General features: G+C 41.7%; 1 protein-coding gene across 1 annotated transcript; it reads right to left on the bottom strand.

Annotated features, from left to right (window-relative positions):
* Positions 1–852: 852 nt before the first annotated feature.
* zgc:112183 (uncharacterized protein LOC550410 homolog) lies at positions 853–18,139 on the bottom strand. The gene is made up of 9 exons (XM_037689549.1): positions 18,008–18,139; positions 17,424–17,534; positions 13,687–13,728; positions 9,998–10,064; positions 9,860–9,912; positions 9,551–9,616; positions 6,816–6,872; positions 6,673–6,749; positions 853–1,340 (listed from the first exon to the last, which is right to left on the bottom strand). The coding sequence occupies exons 1-9, from the start codon at positions 18,116–18,118 to the stop codon at positions 1,235–1,237; spliced, it is 690 nt and encodes a 229-aa protein (XP_037545477.1). The 5' UTR covers positions 18,119–18,139; the 3' UTR covers positions 853–1,234.
* Positions 18,140–27,414: the final 9,275 nt, after the last annotated feature.

The raw sequence follows: 27,414 nt of genomic DNA, 5'->3' as shown, positions 1-27,414 counted from the left end.
TTTTTAATTTAAATGAGTAAAAATGCACCAGCGGTTCATGGCTGCATCTGCAGCATGACTCACAGTGCAGCAGGATGTGAGGGGGAGGTCTGAGCTCAGGTGTACCATGTCATCGACTGCGAGCACGCCATTAATTAAACACCAACTGACAAATTTTGAGCAACCTTTTATAAAATCTGTTTGACTTTATACCTGCAAAAAAAAGAAAAAAATACAAATGAAACACTTTTATTGTTGCATCTTCAGCAGGAATCAAACTTTACTTTTCCAAGCAGCACATTGAGGAGAATAAAGAGTCGCTGCTGCCACACTGTGGCTCATTGAGCTCCACACACTCGTTGATTCAGGAGGAACTTCTGCCCCCAACACACGCTTCGCACGCACACATACACACAAGACAGACTTGAATAAAGCAAACCCCACAAACATTACAAAATATACTTTATATATATATATATATATATGACAACAAAGCACTTAAATGGCACTTTGTGATCATTTTGACACCTCCGAAGAGAAGCAGACATGATTTATTTTGCACAACCACACATTCATAATGAACAATTGTACAAAGAACAGAGGTGCACGATGTGATGCGTCAACAACAACATCCATGGTTAAAAAGACACACGACAACATTTTGGAGTGCCGGACTATGTGTGGAAAACAATGACCTCCTCCAGCACGCGAACGTGTGCAGTCCTTTTGGATGAAATGCACAGCCACACACATGGTGGGAAATTTGCCCCAAAATATTGGCTTTATTCTATCTAACAGCAGTACAGATGTGAACAGACGGGGGCCATTCAGGCTGAACTCCACTAATCTCAAAAGGCCGAGAGTTCACCGTCCAGTTAGACGCACAGCTGCATGGCTTCAAAATGCTAAAAACACTTAAAAACTGTGGTTTATCTGGTCCGAGCGACACCTTTTTGTCCCCGCTGTGAATATTAGGTTCTAACTCCTGATACAACTGTCACCACAAAGACCACGAACGTTTCTACACAGTACACGAACGATTTAAAATCACGTCAGCGAAGGGATGGCAGCCAAGCCCGATTCCCTTTCATTCAGCCAAAAAAACAAATAAAACCAAAGGAAACAAACAACAAAACAAGCTCTGTGGAGAAGGTGGAGGGCCTCCACCTCTCTGGGTTCGGTGCTTGGATTGGTCGTTGTTAAAGACAGAGAGCACATCTCTGCGTCTCTCTCTCCGCCTGGCGTCCGGCCTCTGCTAGCCGAGGCTGCAGCAGCCGGACTTGTGCTTCTGGGACTCGATGTAGTCGTGGATCTTGAACTTGGGCTCGTTCGGCTGCTGCGTGGCTCTGTGCTTCAGCTCCCTGACGGAGAGGAGAGAGGAGGGGGGGGGGGGGGGGGGGCACAGGTAGTCAACAGCTTATTGAGATTTTATCCACAGAGCCTCCGGTGTGTTATCATCTGCCGCAGCTTCGCATGAAAACAACAGATTAAGCACATTTCAGCTCCAAACTGCTCACAGCCATGCCAGATTATAATTTATAGAAGAAAAAAAAATACAGAAAGCCTGACTCATCTCATAACGAGAGTTTTAATCCAAGGTCATCTTAAATTAAGAAATGCTGGAATTATATTAGAAAATTATACCTACTGCGTGAATTTGAGGGTCTGGATTAACAACTTGGACACTAAGAGGGCTGGATGAAAGGTGAATTACAGCTGATGTGGTTTTTATTTCCTTTTTTTTTTTTTTTTTGAGATTGTGACCGATGACTTTTAACCTAAACCTAAACCCTGACCAGAAAACCTAACCTGTAATGACAAGCCCTAATCCTAACCTTGACCCTAAATCCTAAACCTGACCCCGGCTCCTGACCCTAAACCGAACCCTCGGACCTTTGACCCTAAAATTAACCCTCTGACCTTTTACCCTAAACCTAATCCTCTGACCTTTAAACCTAAACCTAACCCTCTGATCTTTGACCCTAAACCTAACCCTCTGACCTTTGACCCTAATCCTAACCCTCTGACATTTGACCCTAAACCTAACCCTCTGACCTTTGACCCTAATCCTAACCCACTGACCTGTGATCCTAATTCTAACCCTCTGACCTTTGACCCTAAACCTAACCCTCTGACCTTTGACCCTAATTCTAACCCACTGGCCTTTGATCCTAATTCTAACCCTCTGACCTTTGACCCTAAACCTAACTCTCTGACCTTTGACCCTAAACTTAACCCTGACTGCTAAGCCTAACCAGGACTCTTTGGGTATAGGGGCACGTGCATGGGGAGCCAGTGCAGTGATGGACAGTGCACTAAATGCACCATCACCACCATGGATTACATCATCTCGGCGTGTAGAGGTAGGGCAGCCGGCCTGGGATCAGAAAGTCACTGGTTCAACTTCCCGCCATGCCCACATGTCGTAGTGTCTCTGAGTAAGACACAATCCCTAATTGCTCCCAGGGCTCTTACACAGCTGTCCATTGCTCCACCTGGGTGTATCCCAGATGTGATGGGTTAAATGCAGAGAACTCATTTCATCATTGTATGATGACAACATGTAGCAAAAAAAATAAAAAATAATATGTTGGATAATGCTCAGCTGTTACCACAACAAAGTTTAGCTCCATATCTGTAAAATCGACAATTTTTGTGTACCGCTGAGGTCGATTAGCCGCGGCAGCCATCTTGAATCAGGCTAACTCCAAAAGTTAATCTGCTGAAGACGAACTTCCAGTTATTGATCATCACAATCTGTCACATGAAAAATATGTCCAATTATTTCTCACAGAAGGACTTTAAAACAATCATTTGTAAGCTCTCAGAGTGTGTGTTGGGGATCAGTCTCAGCTACTACCATGCCAAAATTTAGCTCATTATCTGCAACACTGACTGAGTTATAGTCAATTTTGTGCTTTGCGGACATTTATTAGCTGTGGCAGCCATCTTGAAATGGCATGACTTTAAAATCTGTTCTGTGGCCCATGAGACATTTTGCTAATGGACCGATCAAGATCAAGATCAAGCTCAAGCTCAAGCTCAAGCTCAAGCTCAAGCTCAAGCTCAAGCTCAAGCTCAAGCTCAAGCTCAAGCTCACAAGGTTGAAGGATGAACAGGTTTTTTCAAGTCCCCTTTTCACCCTGCGATAGGGGACAACTATCAAGAGACAATAAAAATGAGTAATTATGACAGCATAGTTGAGTAACATTTACTATGAAATGCAATATTTGTACAAACCAAAATGTACTGAGAAATACTAGACCCGTTTTAATCAGTCGTTAGCCTGACCTCTGTAAAACTCATTGTTTGTTTCCACAAATACATCTTATTAAGACTCTGTCTACTACAGGCAAGATATTAACTACTTCAATACTTCAACTACTACATTACTCAATTAAAAAAATTCTGAATCATCCCTTTAACTTCCCAGCAGTTAAAACTGTAAAATAAATTTAGATCTGGTTCCTTTGCCATTTTGTTTTCTGTTGTCCATTTTACAATATTTGCTGTTTTGACAGAAGGTCCAGTCGTGCCTTAAACTCTCCATGAGAATTTAATGAACTCATCCTCAGATTAGCTCTTAACTCATTAATCTGGTCAGAATTAAACTCCATTTGTCCAAACTGAGGCCATCCACAACAGGTAAGATGTTCCTTGTTCATAGTCTTTCAACAGATCAACCAAAAGATTCAAATCAAAGCAAAGCTCTTGTTGTTTCTTCCAGTGCAGGAGTTAGAGCCTCCGCTCCACTTCTTTTGTCATTTTTCTCTTCTTTTAGGTTTTAATTGTGCTCTGCGCCGCGACTAATGCCAGCTGAAGACGTCTAATTATTGTTCTGTGAACATTTTCCAGAAGAATGCAACTGAATCAGGCGCCTCTCCAAAAGGGATTTGCAAGAACTAAAGCGGAGTTAAAACTCTCTGATTTTACAATTAAAGAAGCCAAACAGATTTTGGTTTGTGCTCTGCCACGTTTTTATCAAAGACTCTGAGGAAGAGGCAACATATAACCTAAATAAAATGAGCTTTGAGATTTTGACATTTAATGACACTTGGATGTGTTTATACATTTTTTGTTGTGATGCTTGGAAGATGTAACGGGGATGAGAAAAGGCTAAATCTACAGCATTCTGCCCATTTCCTTTACATTTATTAGCTAATTGTTCATGTTTTTTTTTAAGGAATTTCAGCAGGAAAATACTGATTTGTTAGAAACAGGAGCTTTTCTTTGGCATGAATAATTTCTTTCCAAACTGGGTGTGGTGCTCTCACAGCTCGAGGAACATAAGCCGTCATTTCTGAAGGAAAAGGGAGAAAAATCTGTCGTTCTAATTTTCAAAGCGTGCACAAATGGAGAAGAAATTGACTGACACCCACGGGGAGCCTCAAACATGCACGATCACATTAAGAGACAGCAGCAGACGGCAAATGAACTAAAAAAACTATTATCCTGGATTAGACGCTGGAGTCAGAGGCTTCATGAGCAACCGTGCACAAACTATAAATAAACAAGCCCGAACCCAGAGTAGAACGCCGAGCCTGGATGTTCCCGAGTGCAGGAGGACGACCTTCATTAAAACGACTTGAAGTCCATTTTTCTCTTACAGGCAGCGGAAGGTGCACGCTCAGTTCAATTTAAAGGTAAATTAACTTCATCGCTGCAGATGGTTCTTTCTGCGCGACGAGGCGAAGAGCGGATGAAGTGGAAAATATTTGATTTGGGAATCACTTGTGAAAGAAGAAATAAAAAAGAGGAAAACAACTGATAAACTCTGTCTATTAAAGTTTTTTTTTTCCCCCTTATAGGTTCTTAAAAAAATGCTCAGAGGAGTTTAATAATTTATCCAAAAACTGAACGGAGACGACAGTGAAGACTGCTCAGCAACGTAAACAAGACATGAATCGTTACAAAGCTACTCAAGAACAAAAAGGTCACTGATGATCTTGTCCACCGGGCCGTTTGTCGTTTGAAATTATCTCAATAAAGTTGTCAAAAGTAAAGTGCTTGCACTAAAAGTCTAGACAACAGGAGAACATATAGAAGTTGACATGTTAGATGAAGACAAATCGGAGAGGTCTGATTCTACTTTTAGCAGAAATATGGTTGAAAGAACTGCGTTATGTAAAACTGATAAAAATATTTTAAAATTAGAGTCGTTTTAAAACAATAACAATCCATTTTGGACTCATCATTAACTCGTCAAGGCGGTCAGAATTAAACTGTTTCTACAAACTGAACTATCTGCAACAGGTAAGATACTAACTGTCTATAACATTTCCACATATCCCTACTTGGAAAGCTCTGAAGAACATGTTTAACGTTGATACCCACAGAAGAGTGTCAGTGAACACAGGTTAGTCAGAGTGTTGCAGACAGGCCAGGGGGGACCCAGACTGACCCACAAGCTCCAGAACTGGACCACGGACCAAAGGAAGAAAGCGATCTGGACCAGTCCTTGTCCTGGCATTGTTATCTGTCCACTGGTGATGTCCTGTCTTGTTCCTTGTGATGCCTAGTCTGCTCCACGTGTTCATCTCCTGGTTTATGTAAGTTTGCTGCCTTGTCAGCTCTTTTGTTTTGTAAAATAAATTCCTTATTTTATGTTATCTTGAGTCCTTGCCTGCCTGCACCATTGGGTTCACCAGCACCAGCCAATCAGGACACTGTTAAGATCTACTTTTGACAAACAATAAAGAGTCTTCTTCCCACTCTTAACTCCAAGAAGACTGAAAATGTCTAAGACCAATTTAAAGTGTTTTTCTGAATATTTTTAACACTTGAAGGGGATCCAACAAGCTGATTTTCAAAATAAAATCTTGTCATAAAACACTATAGGACAAAAAGCATTTTAAAGCAATGATGTTTCAGTCAAACTTTGTAAAAGACTTTGAGCATGATCATGTGAGACACGCTCACACTCACAGCATATGTTGGGGATGACTGTCAGCTACTACCACATCAATTTATAGTGTAATAACTGTAAAATTTGCTATATTACAGCTTTGTTTGTGTTGGATAAAATCTGTTGGCTGTGGTGGCCATTTTAAATTGTGGTAACTTGAAAAGTTAATCAGTTTCAGATGTTTATCCAGGGATTATAATCTGAGAGTTTCATTACAATCCGTCTTGTGGTTCATGAGATACTTTTGCTAACACAGACAGGGTTGATTTAGTTTTAAAACCTGTGCACTGTGTAGCATTTGGAAGTACGTATGTGATGAGGAGGACTCTCGGCTACTATCACACTGAAGTTTAGCTCAAAATCTGTGAAACTGATTGAGTTTTAGCCATTTTGGTGTTTGCTAAATTCTCTTAGTTGTGGCGTCCATCTTGAATCGGGTTGAATCCAAAAGTTAATCAGTTATAGATGTTCATGTGATGACAATTCTCTGAGAGTTTCATTAAAATCTTTCCACTGGTCCATGAGATCTTTTGTTAATTTTTTTAGACAAACACAACACAGGCAAAAACGTTATCACCCTTTTGGATTCAGCAGCGGGCGATAACAACCTCATGACTGCTGTGAGATGACATTATAAAAATAAAGCTGAGAAACTAAAACAATCTTATAAAAGTGGCTAAAATGCCAAACAGAGCAGAAGAGAAATGGAGAGCAAGGTGCAGAACTTTCCCGTTCGCTTCAATTCATTCATAATGTAGAGATATTGACCCAGCGGCTCCAAGACATACTTTGCGATAGCGAGAAATGCCAGCTCAACGTTGACTCCCGTCTTGGCGCTGGTCTCCATAAACGGCACTCCATACTCCTAAAAGAAAAAAAAATTGTTACAGGAGCTCGGAGAGCCCGGTGTTTGGGAGACGTCCTGCGTTACCTTGGCCAGCTTCTCCCCTTCCTCCATCTTCACCACTCTCTCTGCGGTCATGTCCGACTGTAACAGAGAGATGACAGAGGTCAAAGGTTGCCAGCCAAAGGACTCCGCCGCAGATTAACACCTCTATGTGACATCTGAAACCCTTTTGAGGCACCAGAGGAGGCCTTCAGACAACATTTTACTTGTGTCACAAGCAGGGCTTAATTTGTAAACCCATCGATGGACGCAAACACAAATAGCTGGTGGGCTGGGTGGGTGGGAGGGTCTGGGGGTCCTCCCCCTGAAATTTTTTAATAAAGTAGATGCAATTTCCTGCATTCTGGTGTACTTGACGGTTCCGAACTGACTCTTTTCCGCTGAATTCACTGTCCGACTCCATATGTGAAACTTCCAGGTGCCTCCTCCATCTGTTCATGGCGGCCCATGTACGACTGCCTGGTTAGCTCGGAACTCACCCCTAGGGCTGTCATTTTCTAACCTGGGCCCAAAGCCCGACCCAAATTCGGGGCAGGCCGGGCCATGATAATGTGCTGGATGGGCGGGCCAGGTCGTTGTCGGACTATTGGCCACAATCCAATTATATGGCAACATGGCTACAGCAGCTGCACACCGTCATTTCACCGCGCGCTGACCAGCCTTGAACGAGGTAAAATAAAGTTCCGTTAAGCTTCAGATGGGCTATTCTGCCAGGAAGTGATCCATCGCCCAAATCACGTGTCAAACTCAAGGCCCGGGGGCCACATGTGGCCCTTGGTGACATCTTATCTGGCCCCCAAGATGATGTGTTAAACATATAATACATTTTTCACTTGAATTTTTTCAGTGATCTTTGATTATGATGTCAAAAGTGCAACAGAGAACGCCAAATGAGACCAAACTTTTTTTTTTTTTTTTTTTTTTGAGGAATCTGCAACCAAGAAAAGATGTTGGGTATCGAACTTAAGTTAATGTGGATTCTGAAACTGGCCCTTAGTTTGAATAAATGTTTTAATTTTGGCTCCCTTTTGTAAGCGAGTTTGTCACCCCTGGCCCAAATGATCGTTCATTTACCCACTGCACTCAACGGACATGTGCGGCTGATGACCCAAACAGGTGAGATCCCAAAGCAGACATGTCAGAGAGGGATTTAATGTGCTTTGATGGCCAAGAAAGGACAAACGCCCCCTCAGCTCCGATCTTCTGCTCCTTTTATTCAGCTGCACGCGTCTGCTGACTGTTAATAACTATATAATTAGTCAAAGCTTACTTAAAAATGTGTGTGGGTGTGTGTGTGTGTGTGTGTGTGTGTGTGTGTGTTTGTGGGGGGGGGTTTCGGACCTGTAAATACTGTTAATTCGTCGGGTCGGGTGGGGTTCAGAAATGGCTAGGTTCAGCTACGGGCTGGGGCCAGGTAGGATCTGATTTTTTGGGCCCGTGTAATGAATGATACTTGTCTGATATTATCCATAATTTAAACGGATTCTTTCATTTGTCTGGACTGAGTACTATCGTGCCTTGAATGATTAAATGTGGACGGAAACGTGTTTTAATTTTTGACCCACCACAACAGTGGTGGGTCAAAAAAGTCGGTTCTGCTCTCAGAACTTTGGTTCATGTCTCAGAACTTTGAACTGACTGGAACTAGGAAGTGTCGACTTTTTAAAGAGTTCGCTTCCGGTCCCGTTTTTGGGAAATCCTGATTGGTTGAAAGAACCAACAGGGGTGTGGTTTTAGTGACGTAAGAGGTTACGACAAGTCAGAAAAACAGTGAGATGTTTTAAGAACAGACAGAGAAATGTTTTGAAGAAACAGAGACATTTAGGAGCCAGTCTTCCTTCTATCTGTCTGAGAGAGTTAAACATGACATTTCGTTCCGATAAACATGTTTTTGACCGTTCTCTGACTTTTGACCTACATCACAACTTGCTCATTTCAGACAGAAAATCAAAAATGCATAATTAGTTGTAACAGGCATTTTAACTTGATTTCTACTTTGAATGAGGATTAGAAATCATTAATACTGTTTCACAGTTGATTTAAAGTGAGTAGTTCACTTCAACATTTAAAATGGTTTGAACTAAACACACTTTGATTATCAAGATATTGTAAAATAGTAATGATAATAAAAAGAGAGTGTTCTTTCAATTGACTAGTGCAGGACACACTTAGAAAGTCTCTGGGTGAGCTTAATTTGTATTTCTGGACTCAAATCAATGAAATAACAGTTCCTGTCCCAGGATCAGGTTTTGACCTGAGGCTTAGTTCACTACACCCGAATGCAACTCTACTCACCCCCGCCACTCTTTTAGGGGCAGAGACTTTTTTAAGGGTAGAAAAGGGAATGCTTACTTCAAGGGGCAGATTGTATGTGATATTAAGAAGCCGTAAGTGGCTGTTGTGTTTAAAATGAGTGTTTATGTAATTATTTTCAATTGACATATCCAACATAAGATTATCACTCAAGGCAGTCATATTTGTTCAAAACTTTATTATTAATAAGCCTGAGAGTTAACAGATCCAAGTAAACAATTACCGGATCGCACTCAAAATAAGAGAGTTCCCAGATCCTGTTCTGGCAGGATCCCGCTAAAATTAAGCACTGGTCACCACTCAGCGAGACAGAGTTTGCTTCTTGGCCTTTTGGGCGTTCACATATCTGCCAGAGTCTGATAAGAACGAGTTAGAATGGTGCACAGGAAGCAAGTTATCCTCCTCCTCTTCTTAGGCCACACACACGTAAAGGAAGCTTTCCTCACCTTGTTGCCGAGCAACATGATGACCACATCCTTCTGGGCGTACTCATGTATTTCAGTCAGCCAGGCCTTGAAGAAGTAGAAATAAGGAGATGGGTTAATAACTAAAACAAACACTTAAAGGCAGCGCTGTTCGTCTCCCGGGCTTATATCAGTCATGGCGACAGTCTCATTCTTGAGTGCTTTTTATTGCTTTTCATTACTGGAACTGGGCGACTGTGCAAAAGAGGTTCAGAGCAGGAAAGTTGCTCTGCATGTAAAGAGACGAGGAGGCAGGTAGAGGGGAAAAAATAGGATCTGAGGCAGTCTTACCCTGATGTTGTCAAATGACGGCTTGTTGGTGATGTCGTAAAGAAGGAGCAGCGCTGCAAGAGCAAAGAGAAGTGCCACTTTCACGTCCGTTCACACGTACAAACACGGTTTCTCTGCACCGAGAGGCGATTTACTTACCCTGAGCGTCTCTGTAGTAGGCGTGCGTTACGCTGCGGAACCTCTCCTGGCCAGCCGTGTCCCAGATCTGCAGAGCAAAGCACAACTCATGTTTGATTTTGAGTTTTTATGTGAATTAGTGTTTGATGCTGTGTTTTATCTCCGCTGGGATGGTAAAAATATTTACAACTTAAAAGTACAAGTATGCAGGTTCAGTAAAAATAAAAGAATAACACTTTAAGGTGACAGGTGAAGTTGGGAAATAAGGTTACTGTTTGTGTCTGTTAGCAAAATATCTCATGAACTACTGGATGGATTGTAATAAATCTTGCAGGTAGTAATAATTGATTATATGTCTACAGCTGGTTCACTTAAGGCTTCAATCTACTTTAAGATGGCCGCCACAGCCAACAAACCTTAAAATACACCCAAAGGGCTATACCGCTGTCAGTTTTGCAGATACTGAGCTAAGATTTGTTGTGGTAGTAGCTGAGGCTGATCCCTGACTCATATTCTGAACTGTAAAAGATTAAAGTGACCTAGCTTTGGTGGCCATTTTAAATGACGTGGGTTGATTTTATTTTTCCCACTTTTAAAGATGATTGGCACCAGCCAGACCTCAGCACACCAAATCAGTAAAAATAAATAAATTAATAAAAAATGTATGAATAAATATAAAAACAGGTAGCTATATGGGCAGCACAGTGTTATTACACTTGACCTTTATGGCCAGTGTCTTTCAGGGGCAGAGGGTGCTTTTCCCATCACATCTAGCAGAGAAAAATAACCACAGTTCTTATCTCTCGGTCGCTTATTTCTAACTGGTTAGATAGGAAATGTTATTTTAGGAAAGAAAACGTGGATAAATACATTTATGGTTAGGCATAAGGCACGTCAGGACCTTCCTGGTAAATTATTAAAGATCCCGGTGTTGAGTCTGATGGCACAGGTGCAACGAGCTGTTGGCACGTGGGGGTTAAACATGAACATTTATGTGAAGCGAAAACTGAAAACTGTTAAATCAAACAAGTCGGCAATCGTCACCTGATTCCTCAAGACCAGCTTTGTGTGCACGTGTTTATTTGTCTGTTAGCAAAATATCTCATGAAGCAGCAAACAGATTATAATGAAACTCAGAAGGTCATCACTGAATGCTAGTCCACAAATGATTAACTTTTAGATTCAACACGATTCAAGATGGCCGCCGCAGCTAACCAACCAAAGCAAACACAAAAATGTAAATAATTAAGTCAATTTATGAGACATTGAGCTCAAATTTGGAGTGGTAGTAGCTGAAAGTCATCCCAATAACATGCTCTGAGGGCTAATAGATCACAGAATTTAATAAAAACAACTTTGGCAATAAAGTCAGCAATATGCCATTTTTTTGTTTTAAAGAATACTAGTTTAATTTAAAAGGAGGAATATGTATCATTTTTGCTGTTTAGATATTTACCAAGTTTGGCTGGTTTGGTCATGCCTGTATCAACGGTTAACCTTCTCCTACTCCGCTCCTGTTTCCTGGAACATCTTGCAAAAAGATCTGAAGCTCTTGACCTTGACTTCTCTAAGTGGCTTCAAACATCTGCTAAGTTCCTGGCAAAACCCAATGCAGACATGTTCCTGTTAATACCATTTTTCTTTTTTCACTTGTTCTTCTCAATTTGATTGCTTCTTTTTATGACTGTCTACTGTTGCCATCACTCTTTACTAAAATCAGGTCTCTCTTGTAAATGAGTCCCCGAGGCTCAATGGGATTAACCTATATAAATAAAGCTTGAATGAATGAATCAAAAGAACAAAAACTTTTTTTTCCTTCCAGGTAGATATAAACCTTGATTTGCTACTTTCAGCATCTTAGTCAGTCATTAACTTTAAATCTTTGTGTCACATGTTTTTACAGTTTCTGTTTGAGGGACAGGGCCAATTTAACGTCTCAGAGTCCATTAATTTTACCTGACAACCAGACTGTCTCACGTGAAAAACTGTTGAAATCAGAGTGAGGTGTGCAGCGTAATCTAATTCTGTCACCTCCTACTCAATGTTGAATAAACAGGTGAGGATGATCGACATGTCACATGATGGAAATAAAAGAAAACTTGCGAAATTGCATTTCTTGCAAAAAATGCAGTGTGAATGCTTATTGCTTAAAAACAGCTGAAATTAGCTGAAAGCATGCTGAAATTTAGAAGAAATGGAAGAACAAGCCTAAATTAGCAGAAGACAGCAGAAAGAACACTTATTTGCTGAAATACTGGTAGGTTTAAATACGCAGACATTAGCACAAAAATTGAAATGAGCAAAAAATGGCTGAACAGTAGCTGAAAGCTTAAACACCAGAAGGAAGCAGAAAAGGCTGAAATGAGCCCAAAAAACAAAAACAAAATGTGTAATTGGCTGAAAATGCTAAAATTAGCATAAAACAGCTAAACAGTAGCTGAAATAGCAGAAATAGCTGAAACTAGCATAATTAAGCTGAAAGGAGCATAACAAGCTGAAATTAGCAGAAAGAAGTTAAGTAGGTTGAAAATAGCAGAAATTACCATGAAAAACTTGAATTTATATGAAAACAGCTGAAACTTGCTAAAAATGTTATAACAAGGTTGCGGAAAATGTAGAACAAGCTTAAATTAGCAGAAGAAAGCAGAAAGAACATATTTGCCTAATTAGGCTGAAAGAAGCAAACATAAGCACAAAAAGGTGGAAATTATCTGGAAAAAAAACAATAATATCAGCAAAATAAAACTGCTGAAAAGTAGTTAAAAAAGCTGAAAGAAACATTTACCGAAGTGGCACAATTTTGAGGTAGAAAAAAGTTAAAATTTGTAGGAAAAAAAATGTGAAATTAGCTAAAAAACCTAAAATTAGCATTAAACTGCTAGATAGTAGCTGAAATAGCAGAACAAGCTGAAACTTGCAGAAATAAGCTGAAAGGACCACAAGCTGAAATTAGCAGAAAGAAGTTTAAAGAAGCACAAAAATGTTAACAGAAAGAATCTGAAAGGAGCACAAAACAGCAGAAGAAACAGCTGAAATTAGCTGAAAATAGCTGAAAAAAGTTTAAATTAGTAGAAAAAATGTGAAATTAGCTGAAAAAGCTCAAAATAGCATAAAACTGCAAAATAGTAGCTGAAATAGCAGAAAAAGCGGAACCTTGCAGAAATAAGCTGAAATGAGCATAACAAGCTGAAATCAGCAGAAAGAAGTTTAAAGAAGCACATAAATGTTGTGGTTAGAAAGAATCTGAAAGGAGCATAAAACAGCAGGACAAACAACTGAAATTACCTGAAAATAGTTTTAAAACGGTTTAAATAAATTTGCACAAGAAGCTGAAAGAAGCTGAAGCAGAACAAAATGTGAAAAGAGCAGTAAAAGGTTGTAAACTGTTCTTAAAATCTGAAGGATGTAAAATGAGCTCAATTCATTTTCTATGAGGAAAAAACGGCAGCAAAGGCTAAATATTTCAAAAAGCTAAAGTTGCACCAATACCAAACGTCATAGCAGGATTGTCCTGGACGAGGTGAACGTTTTGATTTATGATTTGTTGAAAGAGCACAAAAATTGTGGAACGAGAAAGATGCTGAAAAACATACAGAAGAACAACGGATCACAATAGCGTGAATGCTTCATAAACATTGACACAATAACCCTCGTTTGATTGTACACAGCTGCCATGAGGTGAAAAGTGAACAAAGGTGCGACTTTCTCACCTGCAGCTTGACTTTCAAGTTGTCCACGTCCACCACTTTGTTCTGCGGAGACAAGGGGGACAGTGAGAGACGGCTCGCAGTGCGTGGCAGAAGAAACAAGGAAACCAGAAGTGTCTCTGAATGCTGGCAGAGAAATCAACACCTACACAATAACGAGGCCGCGGGATTAGACTTCATTATGGCGGAGTGAGAAAGACACAACAACACACTCCCCCGTCCACTTCCTGCTCGAGTAAACTTGGAGTTCATGTGGACCACAGCTAAAAGACGTATTTAATATGAATGTGCTTTTATTTAAAGCTGCTCATTGCAAACGAGCAAATCGAACTCCAGTAGTTTTCCAAATACAGTATTTTAATTAGAATTTCTGATAAGCAGATACACACTCATTATAAACAAGCAGTATGCCGATGTCCCTCATTTTTGAAGAGTGAGTGTTTTGTAGTTTTCGGGGTGAGTGTTTTTCTGGACTGGGATTGAACGGGGAAGGAAATTAAACCTTCAATCAAGTGGTTTTTATCTATTTGTTTATTTTATGCTTGCCTGAGGTGATGCTGAGTGATGGATTTTAGCGAGCGGAAGGAGCAATTTTATCCACCACTAGGTGCAGTGGCGGAGCCAAGGGGTGACCAATGGTGGCCTATATGACGGCAGCCATCTTGGATGTTGGCCTGTTACTTATTTTTCAAGTTATCCAGCTCATAATACGAACAAAAAGATGAACAAAATGTATTTCCAACCCCCTTCTTGTCTTATGTGTCGAAAAACCACGTGAAAACCCGAGTCGTCTAAATGACCTACATTAGGCTGGTCGTAGGATCTGCGTAGAATCTCAGAGAAGACGTTATGATGAACATTTATGAGTGAAACTGCTTCTAAACGTGAAAGAAAAGAGAACGAGTACGACTATAGTCTCAAGTGCTGTCTGCATACTTTGCTCAATAAATCTGAGCATAAATACATCAGAAATGTTGGACTTCTCGATCACAAACGTCTCCTGTTGTATTTTCAGTCCCTTCGGCTGTTTTTGTAGGTAAACAAAACGCGCGGCAGTGCGCATCTTTTAACTTAAGAACTGCTCTTCGTGACACGAGTAGATATATAACCCAGTGTGTTTGTAAAAGAACGTGCTTCAGCAACCAACCAGCTGTGTTTCGACCTGAACACCTAAACAGCAGGAGGAGGAAGTGAAACTTTTTTTTTTTTTAAAGCACTTCCTTGATGAAGAGATGGGCTGCAGGTCATCACAAACAGCCTCTGCTCTTCCGGTGAAAGCACAAACGTGCACTTAAAGAAAAGCAGGGGAACAAAACAAACCTCTCTGCCTTAAGTGTATGAGAAGAAAAAAAATCAGCAAAAACTGGCAGCTTGAACTGCCACCTGCTGAAATCTGTGTATTGGCAGGACGAGCGTGGCTCAACCCTTGCATTAGTTGCCATGGGTTTCCATTTTTTCCCCCCTTCCTCTCCAATTATGATGTGAGAGCAGCCTGCATGCTGAGTAACTGCTACAAGGAAGCAGGCTGAAAATAGAGCTACATGTTCAAACTGCCTCAACAGCCTGTACAGAGAGGACACGCTCAGCATATTGACTCGACGGTTTATCTCTGCCTACTTCAGCCCCCCCCCCCCCCCCCACACACACACACACTCATTAACCAACAGAGAAACAAAGAGGTCGTTCCTCGGCAGACGTTTCTCTGAATGAATTCATTGTGAATTTTGTGAAACTGACGCCTCTGCTTCCATATTTGGAGCATTTTTTGTGTGTGTGTGTGTGTGTGTGGGGGGGTGAACCTGTTGCTCTGGTGTGAATCTATTGTTGAATTCACTGTAAAACCACACATTTTTTACCCTTTGCCTAAACGGTGCACCCTCATGCGTGGTGGTACGCCACCACCCTGAGCGGCTTTGCATTCAACGGTGCCTGTACGGTTGTTCCTGTATACGAAGAGGACGATGTTTGGAATTCAACAGCCACTGTGTGGGTCTGCGGGCTCGTCTGACAGCCGGGTTGAGTCCTCCGGGGTCGAGCTGAGCCGCAGCCAATCTTTCCGAGGGAGACGAGGACGTGGGCAGGCATCTGCCAAGACGTTTACGAAGCCGTCCGCTGCTCCTAGCAGCACAAGTGGTCTGCGAACTCGAGAGGGACTCATACTTTTGGTGCGATAGTTGCAGAACGTGTGAGGCGTTCTGGGTGATAATTGGGGCCCCGTGTCACTCCTGCCACTTGTTTATCGAATGCAACACAAGAATACCCACTTCTTTGTGAAAATAAACAAGAACACAGAGCAATGGATAAAAAGAACTATAATCTGCTCACACAGGCAAGGTAACAACACAGCACAACGACTGCTTCACTGAAGGTTCTTAATGATGTTGTTGAAGCGATGGATGCTAAGGATTATTGTGCTGCACTTTTCTTAGACCCGTCTAAAGCTTTTGACACTGTGGATCATAACATCTTGCGTCATAAGCGCTCAGAAATTTGTTTCTCAGAACATACACATTGGTTCTCTAACTATTTTTCAGATCGGAGGCAATGTGTTCAACATAACTTCTTCCAGTTATTTAACAGTCAACAATGGTGTACCACAAGGATCTGTCTTAGGACCCACCCTGTTGGTCAGAGCATCCTTGACACACCCTTACATTTCTATGCTGATGACACAGTTGTTAATTGTCGAGCTAAAACAGTTGCAAAGGCTTTCCAGCTTTTGCAATCTGCATTTAACATCATCCAGTCAGATTTGTTCCGTCTCAAACTGGTGCTAAACGCAGACAAAACCAAAGGGATGCTTTTATCAAACAGGAAGTCAGTCCCGGCAGTTCTTCCTCTGATTTTATCCTCAACTTGTGTCCTTATTGAGTTTGTTGATTCCTACAAATATTTGGGTATCTTGGTCGACTCGCATCTCTCTTTTAAGCTCCATGTGGAAAACTTGGTAAAGAAACTGAAAGTTAAACTGGGTTTCTTTTTCAGAAACAGATCCTGTCTAACCCTGAATGCTAGAAAACACCTTGTAACTGCGACTTTTCCCTCCATTGATTACGGTGACATTATTTACATGAACGCTCCTACAAGCACTCTGCAGCTGTTGGATGCTGTCTATCATGGTGCGATAAGATTCATAACTGGCAGTAACTACCGTACCCATCACTGCACCCTGTATTCACTGGTTAACTGGACATCATTAACTTTACACAGTCTCCACCACCGGTACATTTTCATCTTTAAATCACTTCTTGGTCTGCTGCCTTCATACATCTCCTCCTGTCACTGCATGAGTGCAGCTACAGCGTGCACTCTCAGGACATTATTACCTGCAGTGTTCCCTTAGTGAGGACTGAACTAGGCAAAAGGACCTTCTCCTACTCGGCTCCTGTTTCCTGGAATATCTTACAAAAAGATCTGAAGCTCTTGACCTTGACCTCTCTAAGTGGCTTCAAACATCTGTTAAGTTCCTGGGAAAAACCAATTTAGACAAGTTCCTGTTTTTAGTTTTCTACCCCGCCTTACAATCTAGCTGTTTTTGTTTGTTTGTTTTGTTACATTTCCTTTGATTATCCTTTTGGTTGCCATTTTATTTTAACTTGTTAAAGAAAAATTGTGCGCATTTTTTATGATTGTCCACTGTTGTCATCACTCTGATAAAATTCAGGTCTCCCTTGTAAATGAGTCCCCAAGGCTCAATGGGATTAACCTGTCTAAATAAAGGTTGAATGAAAAGGTCTCACCCTAAAGTCTATCCCAACGGTGGCTATAAAGTTGCCTCCCAGAAATGCCCCATCCTTGAATTGCACCAAGACGCAGGTCTTCCCCACCGCTGAATCTCCAAGGAGCATCACCTGCAGAGTACAAGACAAAGAAAAACAACCCCTTATTGAGCTTTAAAGCAAAGAATCACGCCCTGAACCTGCATGAAGCAGTTGGCAACCAAGAAAACAGTCCAAATTGTTGCAGGTAATGTGCAGAGAGGAGATTTAAGATGATTGCAGGCAACTCTGTCACCACACTCTCATAATTACATTAGCAGAACAGCCGTTTGGGTTGTTTTTGATGAAAATATGAGATCAGAGCAACCCTTGGAGTCCAACGGCAGATGTGAAAATGAACTTCTCCACTTGTCTTCAAGCACCAGGAGCTTCAGCAACACAAGGAGCAACAAGTACACCAGAAAAAAATAAAGGTCTCTCATGATCTGCATAAGATGAGACTCATTGAGATGATAGTTCCTCATGCATGGTGGTGCTTGCAGCGTTTCCACCCAGTAACAAACACACACACGCGCGCACACACACTAAAAGACGGAAATACACACCTTGAAGGCAATATCATAGTACTCGTTAATAGAGGCGCATCTCTCCAACACATATTTGGACGTGCCGTTTTTAGCCTGCTTGTCCGTCAGCGATGGCTTTCGTGTGGACATGGCAAGAAAAGGAGGACACTTCCTCCCACCGCGCGCACACACACACCCACCCACCCCTACGTTCCGGATAAACACACAGTTTCTGTCCGATATGTGTCCGGGAGAAGAGGCGCGCGCGCGGTCTGTGCGTGTCGGTCAGTCCCGGGCTCTCATTCCGCTGCGCCTGGATGAGGCGCTGCTGCGGCGGCGCGTCGACGCCCCGCAGAGGAGCCGAGATGACAAAACAGCCGGAAACATTTGTGGGGCTGAGCCGCGCGTCCTGGCGTGGGCAGATAATTAACTGAGCTGGGCTGCTTCGTGCCACGAGGACCGGTGCGTGCGTGTTTTTACCCTTCCACCCCCAAAAAAGAGCTGCAGAGGGGAAACATCAGCCGCAGCTGCTGCGAGAGGACTGTAAGGTCAACTTTAGGAGGGTGTTTTGGTTTAAAGTTTTGAACAATTAGTATCTTACCGTTGTAGATAGCTCGCTGGGCTCCGTTTAGGGTTTGAAACGGTTTGGCAAAAATGGCCATACATACCAACATGTCTTTAAGTTGCCTTTCATAAATCATAACTGTGAAAGATGGAGCCGGTCAGGTCCCGCACAGATGTTCGCTTTCAGAAGTGAAGTGGAACCAAATGAGGCGTGGAGCAGAACTCAGCTGGGTTGAAGTGGAGCGCAATGCATGAAATGTGTGATGGAAGTCGGCTTCGTTTCATTTTGAAAAACAGGATGAATTACCTCCGTTTAGCGATCTGTTCCGTGTTTATATATTTTTTTCTTCCAACTACATACAAAGTTGCTGTGAGTCTTCATCAAGCTTCCATCCGTCGGTTAGCATTGCTGCTTCTTCCTTTCCAGGTCGCAAGGGTCATTGGTGCCAACAGTCACAGTGCGAGAGGCGGGGGACACCCTGAACAGGTCCAAGTCCATCACAGAGACACATATAGACAAATGAGACAAACAACCATTCACTCTCTCACTCACACCTAGAGACAATTTAGAGTTACCAATCAGCCTAACATGCATGTTTTTGATCTGTGAGAGGAAACCGAAGAGCTGAACATGCAAATTCCATCCAGGAACGTCCCTAGGTTGGGATTTGATCCAGCGACCTTCTCGCTGAGAGGCAACAGTTCTACCAACTGATCCAGTGTGCCGCCCCTCATCAAGCTTCCTTCTGTAATAAATCAGTTGTTTAATCCTGCGACTGAGCACAGATTTTAAGTCATCACTTCATCACATTATTGAGCCACGGCACCAGCTTCACATGTTAACCATTTTGCCTCTGTTACTACCTCACTTCGTCTTTGAAGACGAGGTGTCTTGTGAAAAAGCATATTGCCTAAAGGGCAGAATGAGCAAGCGGAGTTAGACGCAGGTCAAAAATTGCACGTCCGTTATTTTCAGTTATTATGAACATATGTGCCGTGGGCAGATCTATGCAGCATATAGCTAACAGAACATTTTCAGAAGGAATAACATAATATTTCTGTCATAATAACTGAATAATGCAAAATTATTATTGATGTAAAGGTGCAATTGTATGAACTGCTGCAGTCTGGAGTTATTTGAAGATATCAGCAATCCACTCTGGAAGTGGATCCATTGGACTATATTGAGAAGCTAACAATGGCTAATCCAAGCGGACCAGCTTCCAAATTGAATTTTGACGCCCTACAACTAGAGCTGTCATTTCTAACCCGAACCCGGCACGATCCAGATTAGGGCCAGGGTCGGACTTTTGATTTCGTAAGCGTACTCGCGCGACTGACGATGCAATTATATGCCAACATGGCTTGCCACACAATCACCAGCCGCGCATGCGGCCATTTCACCGCACGCTGACCGGCCTTGGAAGAGGAAAAAAAAAAGTTCAGTTAAGCTTCAGATGGGACTGCCAGGCAGCGATCCATCGCCCAAATGGACGTTCATTCAGCCGCTGCACTCAGCGGACGCACGTGGCCGACGACCCAAACAGGTGAGATCACAAAATATCCTCGCAGACATGTCAGAGCAGGGTCTGTGTCTGAATAATGCAGAATGCAGGCAAGCAGAGATTTAATGCGCTCTGACGGACAAACATCCCTTCATCTTCTGCCTCCTTTTACCCAGCCGTGCACGTCCGCTGACCGTTAATAACTATATCAGCAGTCAAAGCTCAATTAAAAATGTTGCGGGGGGGGGGGGGGGTTCAAGTTTGGACCGGTAATTTCTGTTAATTTGTCGAGTCGGGTCGGATATTTTGGGTCCGAATGCAACTCTACCTTACAACATCTCCAACCATTAAAACAATAAATGGTTCATGCAAATGCTATAATTTTAATCTTTTTATTACAGTCAGTTCATTAATTTTTAATTTATTTATTTTTTACAGAAATCTGCTATTTTTAAATTCCTGTGTACCCCTGCCTACACAGGTTAGCCTTCACTGCTGCTAGCTAACCTGTGCTAACATGTTTGTGCTTGAAATAACCACTGAATTACATATAAAACAGGCTTCAAGAAAGTGACAGTAAAATAAAGACGTGCAAGTCAGCAAACATGTGAGCTGATGTGACATACTGGAGAGTAGTTGCTTTGAGACAGCAATCCACTTTTGCACAGACTAGCCATTAGCTCATCAGTCCAGATAGAAAATGAGGCAAATATTTGTTTACAGCAGGTGAGGTATGAAACTGTTACCAGAACAACACGTAGAAATGGCTGAAATATCCCTTCAACAAGTACTGACCCCCAAAAAATAGAGAAATTGTGTGGTAAAGTGAATGCATTTCATTGTCGAGTGATTCTAATTCATAGCTGTTTTAAATTATTCCTATATACAACAAGAAAATGAGCAATTACTCCCCCACCTCCACCATCAGCCCACTCCTTTCATACAAATCTATAATGGTCTCACAAATTCTCAGTTGCCCCAAAAAGCTCCTAAATAAATCCATCCTTTGCAGTGTTTGTCTCCCCCTAGTGGCCAAATCTGCAAGATGTCAGCCTCCTCTTTCTTCAGTGATGAGCAGAGATCATTTATGTTATATAAGGGACATGTAATTCCTCCTCCACATCCAGGAGATCATCACCCCCACTTCAGCTGCAGGCGAAGTCTCGAAGCATTAGCATAAAGACAAATTTTTTTTAAAAACTGGTAGCAACGCCAATCATGTGTGGGAGTTATTATATCTCAGCCATCGTCACAGATGGAGTTTTCAGTTGACATATTAGCCAAACTGTCAATCACATGTACTCCCAAATGAACAAATTTATTAATCCTGACCATGACTGTGTTCGAACACATCACTGGACTAAAAACAGATGCTTTTATGAGTTTATGAATGATTCTTTCATGCAAACCCGTTTCCATGAATTCACCGTTTCCTTCAGAGCCATTAAATGTTGCAGCAGACAGCAGAGTGCGTTTTCATGTTGCGAGCTTTGATGATCAGAAACGACGCTCCAAAAGAAATGTTATCAAGCTGGTTTCTTCTCTGGTCCTCTCTTACACTTGACTTTAAACCCAGTTGGATTAAACACATCAAAGGGACAGCCCCCCCCCCCCCCCCCCCACACACACACACACACACCCCATAGCACCTTGAATCCCTCACTTGGGTGCTTACTGTATGCAAACCAATGAATGGCAAAGTCAATTTCATAGTTTGTGAGAGTGTTGGCACAAAGCTCGTATTAGTGTCACAGCACAGACATCTTTCTGTAAATAAATCCCACATCTCTCTTGCTTGTCTAATGTTGTCCTCCCCCCACCCCAACCATCACCTAAACTTGTCACAAAGCATAAAATCAGTCCCCTGTATAAACAGCTTCGTTACGCGTATCCAGCAGCAAACAGTCCGCCACTGTGACATTCATTAGTCGTGGTCTCTTCCCAGTAATTAAATCTCAGCACAGCAATCACTGACCACAATAACAAACTGGTAAGGGTTGTAATGGATGCAGTGGGAGAGAAAACACACACATCCCACACAGGAGAACACCACAGACTCCTGCTGACACACTGAGAGGCCAACTCTCCAGGCGCACAGACTGAGAGGATCTGCTTCGCTGTTGTGTCACGACTCGAGTACAAACAGCCCGGCGGACTGATATGTCCTCGCTCGGAGGAAGTCAACAACTCCACGGAGAGGAGGAGGAGGAGGAGGAGGAGGAGGAGGAGGAGGAGGAGGAACACAGATGGAGGAACATATAGAGGAAGTCAGAGGTTTACATACACCCTTCATGAGCAAGAATGTAATTATTTTGGGGCTTTTAATGGTTGAATGGAACAGTACGGTCAACCTCAGCAGCACACTGGCAACAGTGGAAACTAAAGGATACCTCAGGAAACCCAAGGCAACCCTAATTATAGGATTTATCAAAAAGAAAAGTCGACAGGGAGTATGCCTCACAGACAAAACCATAAGTAGGTTCCACGAGAGGAGCCCAGTGACGACAGCGCTGCCTCCTGTTCTGCTTTTAGAAACTCTAGGACCCCCAAGTAAACCTGCAGTCTGAGAGTGAAGAGATCTGTTTTGAATCGGAGCATGTGCTTTTGGGAACCATTGGTGCACCAAACTGTGTCCAAGTTTCAAATATTTAGCTAATAGTTTTAGGTGAAGTTGAAGAATTGGGGGTAAACTCTACCAGTACCACAGCATGGCACTACCACCACCATGCTTGATGATTATTATATTATATTATATTATATTATATTATATTACTATTATAAGATTTTTTTCTTCTTTCTGTACCCTTTTCATTCAATGTTTTTCTTTTTGACTAATTTGTTTTGTTGATTTTGTTTCTTTTAATTGAATGAATAAATGAATAAATTAGTACGTCCAGCGTTCTTAAGTTTAAAAGCCTTACATTGGTGCCTCCAAATATATTTCTTGTTAGTGTGGCCTAACAGCTCGTTTAATCTAAACACTGTTCAATGGGCATATGTAAAGTTTTGCCAACAGCAGAGGTGAAGGACCCTGAGGTGTAGCTGCCCTGATGGAACAGAACCAGCAGAGAGGTCCAACCCACGCCCCGTCTCCCACCTGCACCTGGACAGTCTGCAGAGAGACAGAGAGACACAGATGGAGTGAAGACGTGTGCGGGATGCACTACTTCTGCCTCGCTCATCACCGCCTGAGGCCGCCCGGCTGCGTGGGCTTGTTGCACGAGTTCATCTCCGTGCGCACTGTCTGTCGTGATGCTTTGTGACAGCTGGAGGTCGGCTCAGTGTCTCCAGCAGGGGAGGACGGTGGGGCAACGGAAATCGACTTGCTTCCATATCAGCAGTTAGGTCGCAGAACCTCCTGGAGCAGAGCAGGCTGAGCTGACATTTAAAGTGAACACAGAGAGGTGGTCAACTTTTATTCTTCATCGCTCTGCATCACCGTTCACCACGGACCACAGAAATAATATTAAGAACAATGATGCTGAAACATTTTTAGAGAACTCTGCCATGCTTATGCTTTTAGAGCTAAATGTTTGAATTAAGTGGTTGAACTCATTTTGGACAAGCAGGACGTTTCTAATCCATACAAATGAATTGTCTCCAGCTGGAGTGCCTCAAGGCTCCATCCTGGGCTTTGTCCTGTTTTCACTCTACATGTTGCCTTTTTGGGTCCATTTTAATTGAATAAAAATTCCTTGAAGGAATACATCACCCATGGCCTCTGATACCACAACTTTGTCCCAACAAGATCATCTTATGTTCTCAAATGACAAAGTTGTAGCCGTTTTGGTCAACTCTTAAAAATGATGTAAAACCCTAAACTCAAGGTGTACGGCGAGGATGACTTTCTGCTGCTAGCACGTCAAACGTTAGCTCAATATCTGTAAAACTGTCAGAGTTAGCCATTTTTGAGTTTGCTAGATGCAGTTATAGTGGGAGCCATCTTGAATTCAGTTGACTTCAAAAACAAATCCGTTGTAGCTTTAACTCTAATGAGTACTTCCTGAACTTCATGAAAATCTCTCCTCTGTTTCATGAGATATTTTGCTAACAGACAGACACACATACATAAGAAATCGCCCACCTTTCTCCTTTGGGGGACGGGTAGTAAAAGTTTTTTTGTGCTCACGGGAAAATGTCTCTCATGCACCAGAAATGTGAATATAAAAGAATATATCCATTGATTCAAATGACATTTGGACGGTTTTGACAAGTTATATAATTTACTGTGAGTTTTGGATGACATCATCAGGCATGTTTAGTGTTTTTAGGATGGTGGATAAATATTCTCTACAACAGTTAAATATAGGAGTCAACCCTGTCTGTTAGCAAAATGTTTCCTGAACCAAACTTTCAGAGATTAATTATTGGATGTACATTTACAAATAATTACATCGTAAATGTCAAACCAATATAATATGGCCGCTGCAGCTAACTAAGCTGACACATAAATGGTCATAACCATTTTCACAGATGGCGAGCTAATATCTGCTGTGGTAGTAGCTGAGAGTCATCCTCAACACAAACTCTGTGTGACAACAGATGCTACTTTCATGATGGGACTGCACCTGTGTAGCATGAAGAGACCCCCTCCCTTCACTGAAGATCCAATCAGATCTACTGCAACTCAAACTGACAAAACGAAGGCCATGTTGTGTGGAAACAAAAATTGGCCTCAAACCACCCCGCCTCTTCAGTCCTCAAATGAGCTTTGTGATTGATGACAAAATGTAAACTCTCTCACACTCCACTCTGCACGCAGTGGTAAACTGGCCATCTTTATCTACCCGCAGACTTCTGCACTGGTTCATTTACAAATCCATCCTTCATCATTATCCCATGACGCTACAAAGACAGTTCAGTCACAGCCTACATTCCCCGGATTTCATTTCCTTCAGGGTCTCCTCAGTTCTCACAGAAGTTGGAAAAAAGGCCTTCTCATGATCTGCTCCATCTTCCTGGAACACACTGCAGCCACATCTGGAACTATCGGCAACCTGCGGCTCTTTGGTTCCTCTGCAGCGGCTCTAAGTTTTGACCAAAACTGACATAAAACTGAAGTTGATTAATTATTGTACCAACAAGAAATGTCTAGTTTTAGCAGTTTTCCAGTCATTTCTTTTGCCGCCGCGTGAATGATAGTAACACAAGGAGTAAAATGTGATGACTACATCATGCTAGCTGTTTGTTAGCCATTTCTTTTAGCTCACTTCCAGTCTTATGGTGTGATCTTTTTCTCAAATCCACCAAATGCCTTTTTTTAATAACTGTCTATTGTTGTCGCTGTTGTCCATTGTTGTCATCGTTCTTTGTTGAAATCAGGTCTCTCTTGTAAATGAGTCCTCGAGGCTCAATGGGAGTTACCTGTCTAAATAAAGGTTGAATGAAAAATGTTTTGGAGGGAATATTAAGGCAAGTTGCTGAGAATATGGTGAGTCAACTTGATAACAATAATAAATTAAAAAAGTCAAAGTAAATGGAAGTATTTATTTTCATTTTAAATTTCAATTGTGCATCCAACAAACTGGTCTCATTTTGAACTTTATGCTTTATTACATCATAATAAGGTACTTTATGAATGATTTCCACAATTAAAAGAAAACTCACATAAACCTGCATACTTGTGTTGGCATTTTTATAAAACTGGTAAAATATATATATTTTTTTTCTTCTTTACATAAATCCAGTCTTTTCTTTTGCCCTAAAACATAAAAATATCAATAAATATCAATGATAATTTGATATTTATTTTCCTAATATCACACCTACTGGCCAGAAAAAGCCCCCTCCAACAGGTTTGAAGTGGGCCATGGGCCACCAGTTGATAATCCCAGTTTTAGCAGGTTTTGCGTCTCCATAGACATTTTATTTAATGTCCAAAGAAGAAGAAATGGCTCTTTTTATCACAAAGGTTGCAGATCCCTGATCTACTGTAGTTGAATCCCCACGGGACATTTTTAATACATTTTAAAGAAAATAAAGAAATCATAGTTTCAGACTTGCTCTTGTTAGGATTTGTACTCTGTCCCCTTTTAACCATCGCCATAATGTTTTAAGATTGTTGCATTATTTCATGCAAATGATTTCATATGAGCTTTTATTGTCTATGAGATTACCCGGTTGAATAAAAGTACAAACCAGATTCCAAAAGAGTTGGGACACTAAACAAATTGTGAATAAAAACTGAATGCAATGATGTGGAGATGGCAAATGTCAATATTTTATTCGTAATATAACATAGATGACAGATCAAAAGTTTAATCTGAGTAAATGTAACATTTTAAAGGAAAAATATGTTGAGTCAAAATTTCACAGTGTCAACAAATCCCAAAAAAGTTGGGACAAGTAGCAATAAGTGGCTGGCAAAAAGGAAATTGAGCATATAACGAACAGCTGGAAGACCAATTAACATTAATTAGGTCAATTGACAACATGATTGGGTATACAAAGAGCTTCTCAGAGTGTCAGTGTCTCTCAGAAGCCAAGATGGTAAGAGGATCACCAATTCCACCATTGTTGCACAGAAAGACAGTGCAGCAATACCAGAATGGTGTTACCCAACATAAAATAGCAAAGACTTTTAAGTTATCATCATCAACCATGCATAACATCATCAAAAGATTCAGAGAATCTGGAACAATCGCAGTGCATATGGGTCAAGGCCGTAAAACTCTACTGGATGCTCGTGATCTCCGGGCTCTTAAATGTCACTGCACCTCAAACAGGAATGCCACTGTCAAGAAATAACAGAATGAGCTCAGGAATACTTCCAGAAAGCATCGTCAGTGAACACAATCCACCGTGCCATCCGCCGTTGCCAGCTGAAACTCTACAGTGCAAAGAGGAAGCCATTTCTAAGCAAACTCCACAAGCTCAGACATTTGCACTGGGCCAGGGGTCATTTAAAATGGAGTGTGGCAAAATGAAAGACTGTTTTTTTGTTTTTTTTTTTATTTCTAAGCAAACTCCACAAGCTCAGATGTTTGCACTGGGCCAGGGGTCATTTAAAATGGAGTGTGGCAAAATGAAAGACTGTTCTGTGGTCAGATGAGTCATGATTTGAAGTTCTTTATGGAACACTGGGACACCATGTTATCCGGACCAGAGAGGACAAGGATAACCCAAGTTGTTATCAACGCTCCGTTCAGAAGCCTGCATCACTGATGGTATGGGGTTGCATGAGTGCTTGTGGCATGGGCAGCTTGCATGTCTGGAAAGGCACCATTAATGCAGAGAACTATGTTCAGGTTCTAGAACAACATATGCTCCCATCTAGACGTCATCTCTTTCAGGGAAGACCCTGCATTTTTCAACACGATAATGCCAGACCACATTCTGCAGCAATCACAACATCATGGCTACGTAGGAGAAGGATCC

Source organism: Nematolebias whitei, chromosome 15 (genome assembly GCF_014905685.2).
Source record: "Nematolebias whitei isolate Nwh7 chromosome 15, NemWhi1, whole genome shotgun sequence".
Classification (NCBI taxonomy): domain Eukaryota; kingdom Metazoa; phylum Chordata; class Actinopteri; order Cyprinodontiformes; family Rivulidae; genus Nematolebias; species Nematolebias whitei.
This window is presented reverse-complemented; position numbering and strand designations above follow the sequence as displayed.